This window comes from Pyrus communis, chromosome 2 (genome assembly GCF_963583255.1).
Source record: "Pyrus communis chromosome 2, drPyrComm1.1, whole genome shotgun sequence".
Taxonomy (NCBI): Eukaryota; Viridiplantae; Streptophyta; class Magnoliopsida; order Rosales; family Rosaceae; genus Pyrus; species Pyrus communis.
This window is the reverse complement of record NC_084804.1, coordinates 31,131,106-31,138,698: the sequence shown is the minus strand read 5'-3', so window position 1 is coordinate 31,138,698 and position 7,593 is coordinate 31,131,106. Positions and strand designations below refer to the sequence as shown.

The 7,593-nt window shown below is 36.1% G+C and overlaps 1 protein-coding gene across 1 annotated transcript; it reads left to right on the top strand.

Annotated features, from left to right (window-relative positions):
• Positions 1 to 4,039: 4,039 nt before the first annotated feature.
• LOC137725131 (2-oxoglutarate-dependent dioxygenase 19-like) lies at positions 4,040 to 6,695 on the top strand. The gene is made up of 2 exons (XM_068463720.1): positions 4,040 to 4,412; positions 5,575 to 6,695. The coding sequence occupies exons 1-2, from the start codon at positions 4,152 to 4,154 to the stop codon at positions 6,391 to 6,393; spliced, it is 1,080 nt and encodes a 359-aa protein (XP_068319821.1). The 5' UTR covers positions 4,040 to 4,151; the 3' UTR covers positions 6,394 to 6,695.
• Positions 6,696 to 7,593: the final 898 nt, after the last annotated feature.

Sequence of the window (7,593 nt, the reverse complement as noted above, 5' to 3'; positions counted from 1 at the left end):
CTGCTCACTTTGACTAAGAACCTCATTGAAGTCCCCTACACAGAACCATGGTAGCGAACACTGCCCATTTAATAATTAGTACCTCACAATAGGCTAACTGTAACATCCCACATTGCCTAGGGGAGTGGATCTTGTAAGCCTTATATGTATATACCCATCTCTTCCTAGCACGAAGCCTTTTGGGAGCTCACCCCTGAAGCCAGTGAGCTCCCAAAAGGCCTCGTGGTAGGAAGAGATGGGCATATACATATAAGGCTTACAGGATCCACTCCCCTGGACGATGTGGGATGTTTCACTAGCAATAATGTGATTCAATCAGTTGTTCATTAAATATTATTTTCTCTACTTTTAAACACATTCAAAACATCTTAAGAGCCGTGTAATGCCGGTTATAAAAAAAGGTCTTTCACAAGCGGATAATAATGTGATTAAATTAGTTGTCAAATGATTATTATTAGTTTTTTTTAACAAATGATATTATCTATATTAAGGGGGAGGGGGTGGGCTTAGCCTCACAATGAGCTTGCAATAATGTGATTCAGTCAATTGTTTATTAAATATTATTTTCTCTATTCTTAATATAAATTCAATAGAGACCGATTTTATTATGCGGATTCAGCTGCTTTAATTGGTTTATTAGGGTTTTTTTTTTCTAGCATGATTTAAAATTATTCATTTACTTCAAATATTTGACTTTTCTTTTGTTAATTTATGCATATAAATACATTTAAAACGTGCAAGTCACGCATAGCATGCGCTGATTCAAAAAATGCATTTTGCATGCGCGTAAGCGCATGCATGAAAAGGCTAGTAGTTTATTAAATGTATTGAAATTTCTCTTATATATTATTATAAAGAACGAAAAAAATAGTTTATTCATCTTCAATAGTATGTGAAGTTCTAGTTTTGAATATCGTGAATGATGAGTTCGATACTGAATTATTTTTTTATTTTATTTTTTAATAAAATTATAGCGTTAGTGGGTTAGATATATAGTTAGTAATTATTTCTCCACCTTTTAATTATATAATACCATTGTATAAAAAATATCCAAATAAATAAATATCGGAAAGAAAGACCGATCAGAGAGTCAAATTTGCATCACCCAGTCATTTACCCAGAATCCGTTTGCTACTTAATTATATAATTAAACATCATTCATCATGTGAGGGAGACTTTGATTTCTTTTGGTGTTCGTCCTTTATCTCCAAAAGTTGCTCACCACCACTGATTTTGTTTGCCCATTTGAATTTTCTAGGGAAGAAAAGGGCACTGAAGGGAAACTTGAGGTGACTACTCTAGTAGAAAACGCCATAGCTAAGGAAATCCCGCTATATAGATCCAAAGGAAATGACATACTAAGTGATAGTGATGCTTATCACTCTATCTTTCATTTTTAGATGAGTTTAAATTTCGAGATCTGTATAGTGTACAATACAAATCTTCAAATTTAAATGCATTCAAAATAATACAAATCTTCCATTAAAATCTCTCAAATTCCTAATTGAATAGAAAAAATAAAATTTAATAAACAACTGATTAAATCATATTATTTCTAGCCTATTGTGAGGCTAAGCCCACCCCTTCCCCTTAGTGTAGATAATATAGTTTATTCAAAAAAAAAAAAAACAATCATTTGATAACTTATTTAATCACATTATTATACGCGTGCGAATGACCTTTTTTATAACCGGCATTACACGCATCTTAAGATGTTTTGAACATGTTTAAAAATAGATAAAATAATATTTAATGAACAACTGATTGAATCACATCATTGCTAACCTATTGTGAGGTACTAATTAAAAAAAAATTGTACAAAAAGAATTAATTATTAAAAAAATACTACTAAAATGACGAAAATACTCTTGCATTATTTAATGCATTATTTTGGGTTACTTTTGAAATTTTTTATTTTGGGGGCATTTTTATTTTTTTGGTGAAGCTTAGGCCAAAAGAGGTTGTCAGATTTATATATAAAGATTTCAAGGTACTGTTTATTGGCTCTGGTGGCCGCCTTGTTTGATCAATTATTGACCTCAAGGAGCACGAGGCATGTATTATTAATTGCTCAAAGGGGGGAGGCACATGACGATGATATGCTGGCTTCATTGGTTTGCGTCGGTGCCTCCGTTGTCAAAGTTTCCAACTGAACACGGTTCTGGTTTCCCTAATCCCACGCCCATTGAAATGGATTCCTACAATTTTCTAATTTTCTCATCAACTACATACATGCATACATCCTTCCCATCTCTCCTCCATCTTAAGAATACAAAACAAAATAAAGCATATTTTCCACATTTCACTAGTTTATATGTATTTACTTAATAGGGATAGACCGTGATATCATTTTTCACACATCTTTATCACATGTTTTTGTGATGTTCATTTTTTAATGTATTTTAACAATCCGAATCGTTTATCTTTCATATCTTTTCTCAAAGGTCATGTCTACAAAAAAATTATCTAAATCTAAACCAGATGACGGTTGGATTATGGATTTTAGGTTCTTTATAAAAATATATTGGTCTATTTTCTTCACTACTATTTAACGACTAAATATGATGTTGTGTCTTTCTAGTTGCATTTCTCACTATTTGATAGTGAATGTATTATATAACATGTTCATAGGCAGTCCCTTGTTGAAAATTTTTGGTTTCTCTACGTTCTACTAGTACATTTTGTACTCTACATCTAGACCATTTCTTCAATAGAAGTGAGTCGAACTTATATTGTAGACCATACTTATATTAATTAAAGAAAAGGTGATGCTAGAAATGCGAATGAGGATTCTCTTCGGATTCTCTTTGTGAAGATCTAGGGGATCCTTTAATCGTGTCTATTCATTGTACATCGTGCGGTCAAAAATTATTTTAAACTTTTTATTTAAAATTAAACATAAATAGTGCATGACAAAAAATGATTGCACGTACGGTCAGAAATTATTTTAAACTTTCTATTCATTGTACCTGTCGCCTCTTCCCGTTCACTTCAAGCACCGTCATGTTGGAGTCCCCCACCACATGAGTGGGTAAAAGTTAATGTTGATGGCTCTTTCCTTGCTGAATCAAATATGGGAGGTGTGGGTGGGGTATTTCGCGAAGAAGCCGATAGCTATGTTGGAGGTTTTGTTTGTAAAATATCCCCGGCATTGAACCCTACTATGGTGGAGCTACTTGCTGTACATGAGGGTGCTCAGTGGGTTGCAGATAGGAATTTGGCATGATTTATTGTGGAGAGTGACTCATTGCAGGTGGTTCAGGCTATTGGCAATCGCATCCAAGGGTCTTCACTAATTGATCTTCTGGTGGAAGATATCCATGCTCTTTTGCGGGTTTTTGTGGACTCGCAGGTGTGTTATGTGCGTTGTACTGCTAATGTTACGGCACATAGTATGGCCAAGTTGGCTGTTTCCTTTTCTAGTGATTTTTGTTGATTTGGAGCCTCCGGATGTGATTGTGGAGGCCCTCTTCCATGAAGTTTGATTTATCATTCTCTGAATAAAATGCTATCGTTTCCTTTCAGAAAAAAAAAAAAAACCTGAACGCACGATTTATGATAAACGGATAAGATTAAAGAATAATCCAAATCCTCACAAAAATGAACCGAAGAGGATCCTCATTCTAGAAATACCACATTTTCTATATCACATCCCAATGATCTTTTGAACGGAAGTAGAGGCACAACAATTTAGATGTGGTCTCACTAATATTAAAAGAATGGTTTAAATGTGGTTTATAAAATTCTAGACTTTCTATCATTTTTCTTAAAGAAAAAATTTAGATGTGGTCTACAAAATCTGGAATCCTAGAATTACCATATTGCATATACATGTAGATTAACTATAATTATATATGTTATGTATTCATATATTTTATTGTTGTTTGACTAACAGATTTGAAACTTAGGTGGTCAGCTTTGGCCAGCTTATTGAAAAAAGCTCCACCTTGTCGGGTCATGAGTGCTTGCGGTGTAAATATTTCCTAAGTGTTATATGTTATCCTGCCATCTTGCTCTATAAATACCATTTCCTTTTTCCATATTTCTCCACACCACTATAAGTCAGTAAACCTTCCTTTCCCTCACTTCCCTTCTTCTGGATATACAAATTAAGACTGGTATTCTCTGCTTCTTCCTCTTTCCCTTCACCGATGGCACCTACAGTGACTTCAGTGGACGCATCTGAACCCAAGGTAGCAAGCATCAAAACCGTGGCCGACTCAGATGCTCTCACTTATGTACCTTCCGAGTACACCTACACCATGGATCCCAACGACAAGGGAGATGAAAACGACCCAGAACACTCAATCCCCATCATTGATTTTGCTCTTCTCACCTCTGCCTCCCCTGATGAACGGGCACAAATGATCCAAAAAATAGGCAAAGCTTGCGAAGAATGGGGCTTCTTTCAGGTATATTCACACTCACATGCAATGTTCTAAAAATCGCTAGGCGCTAGTCCGGCAGCGGATAGGGGCCTAGCGCCTAGGTGGATTTATGTAAATTTATTATATATCTTGTACATAAGTGCTTATTTACACCTAAAAAATAACTATACTTGTATGGATAATAAAATAATGATAAAATGTAAATTAGGTACACTATTTCCATAAGTATTGGATGAACTTGTAGTAAATCTATCATTTACAAATTAGGAATATACCACCATGAAACCAAAAAGGAAAAAAGCACACAAGTAATAAAAAATATAGATATAAAAAAAAAACTGCCTAGGACCGCCTAGGTGCCGCCTAGCTCTCTGCCTAGGAGCCGCTACGCCGACCTAGCCCACCTAGGCGCTGCCTAGCTTCCAACCGATTTTTCCAAACGCCTTGCCCAAAATCGGGACAGGGCTCCACCGCCTAGCGCCTAGGTGCCGCTTAGGTGGCCGCCTAGGTCAATTTTTAGAACAGTGCTCACAGGTTCGTCATTTTCAGTACATATATATTACTCAACATTTGATTTTTGTAAAACACTCTGGTTAAAATATAAAACTGAAATCGTTACTAGTAGGTTTTTACCTTTTAACTTTCAATATATATATATATATATATATATATATATATATATATATATATATATATATATATATATATATATATATATATATATATATATATATAGAGGCCTCTTCTCAATCCCTATTTAAAAAAAAAAAAAAAGGAATACCCTCTTGACCATTAGATTTGGCTTTAATGAAATTTTGTGGTTGAGATTAAATCACAGGCCATAAAATCTTAACCACAAAATTATATTAAAGCCAAGTCTAACGAAAAGGGTATCCCTATTTTTTTTGAAAAATGGGGATCCCTCTTGGGAAGGGATTCCTATATATATATATAAAATTGTTATTGACACTCCAAATTTTTCATTCTACACTCCAAACTTTCTATATTTAGAAAGAAAAATACACTTATGAAGAGTGTAGAATGAAATTTTTGGAATGCCAATAACATTTTCCCCCGCACACACACAAATACACACACAAAACTTAAAAGTGAAATAGTTATAAAATGAAATGGTCATTAGTAATGAAACATAAATTAATATTTCCATGCGCTTGATGTCTTTTAGGTGATTAATCACGGTGTACCCGAAAGCCTGATGAAAGAAATGATCGACGCGTGTCGAAGATTTTTTGAGCTGCCGGAGGAGGAGAAGAAGGAGTTCCAAACAAGGAACCTGCTGGACCCTATTAAGTGCGGCACCAGTTTCAACGTCGCAATTGACAAAGTTCGTCTCTGGAGGGATTATCTCAAGGTCATAGCACACCCTGAGTTCAACTCACTCTACAAACCTGCTGGATACAGCGAGGTGTCATTGGAGTTCAGTAAAAGAACCCATGCAGTGGCAACCGAAATTTTGAATGGAATATCGGAGAGCTTGGGATTGGAGGCCGATTACATTGCGAAGGCCATGAACTGGGATCGCGGCTTGCAAATTCTGGCCGCGAACTACTACCCGGCTTGCCCACAGCCCGACCTGGCTATCGGTATTCCTCCTCATACCGATCACGGACTGGTGACACTCTTGATTCAGAATGATATGTGTGGCCTCGAAGTCAAGCACAATGATCAATGGGTCTTGGTGAAAGCTGCTCCCGGCGCTTTTGTTGTTAACGTTGGCGATCAAATGCAGATTCTGACAAACGACAAGTACAAGAGCGTATGGCATCGAGCAACTGTGAACAACACAGCTACGAGGATATCGATCGCAGTACCACATGGACCGGCACTGGACACACCTGCTCTACCGATCTCGGAGTTGCTAGAAAAGGAAGGCGAAAAAGCAAAGTACATTGGAATGACATATGAGAAATTCATGGAACTTCAGGCAAGCCCCGCTGCCTACATGATGCCTTGCTTGGATCACCTGCGCGTCAAGGACAATTGAAGTGGATACATGCTGGTGACTGGCCTGCCAGCGTTTCTAGCTCTCTTTTCTTTCTCTAGAATACCATATGTTCCTGTAAGAGCTTTGATTCTCTATCAAAGTTGTTGTCCAATGTGTCCAGCTATGCGGGTATTTGCCTTGTTTTGGTTACAAATTCATATTAACTGATGTCTGATAGCCTAAAGATTCTTATCTAGGTATTATGTAAATCAATGGGAGCTTCTGATCACACATCGGACTCGTTTATGTACCCCAACGATATACTGGAGTTTAATAAGATTTTATATATGTTTATAGCTTAACGCTGTCAAACTTTCCTATTTGATGTCTCTTTTACTAATTATTTGCTATGCAGTTTATGTGTATATAACTTCCTTGGAAATATATAAACCACAATCTCTGAACATTAATAGCGTATAATTTAAAACGGTGGAAAAATACCCAAAATGGAGCTTTGGTTGGATTCCACCAGTTGGCAACGTTGTAAAAAATATATTTTAATGACTTTTTTAATGCTAGTGGTGATGCTACATCAGGTCTACTTCCAATTTTGAAGCCCCTTGTTGTGCGCCACATGTTTAGTGTAAGAAGGTCTAGCCTTCTTGTTGTTTTCATTTCAGAAAAATTAAGCTGTTGAACTCCTCTCTCTAGGATTGACACTAAGTGACTGAAAAGCCCTCTCTGTGGCTACATTGGCATGCCTCTCTAATTTTTGCTCAAAAGCTTTCAAGGAGACCATAACTTCTTGTGCATCCAGTGTGTCAATGTCCTTAGTTTCCTCTATAACATTCACCATAGAATCATAGGATCTTGTCAAACTTATTAATAATTATGTACAAGTCTCTCCTTAATTATGTAGTTCTTCACCCAAAGTTTTCTTTTGATTCACAACATCAAACAACCTATTAAAATAATCTTTAAGGGATTCATCTTCTCTCTTGCGTGTGTACTCAAAATCACGTCTAAGAGATTGAAGCTTTACTTTGGTTACCTTCTTGTCACCTCTGTATTTTGTCTGAAGAATTTCCCGAGCAGCTTTGGATGACACTTCATTTGATATTCTGGAAAAAATGGCATCTGAAACTGCTCCTTGTATTATTCCTAGCTACTTGTCATCTCTCATCACATTATCTCTTAGAACTGTCTTTCGAATCACAGAGAGCTCTTCATCATCATTTGACTCATCATCTGAATTTGGAG

Coding starts and splice junctions, on each gene's coding strand:
- LOC137725131 (XM_068463720.1), top strand. CDS start 4,152: ATGGCACCTACAGTGACTTCAGTGGACGCATCTGAACCCAAGGTAGCA. Junction 4,413..5,574: donor AAGAATGGGGCTTCTTTCAG/GTATATTCACAC, acceptor GATGTCTTTTAG/GTGATTAATCACGGTGTACC.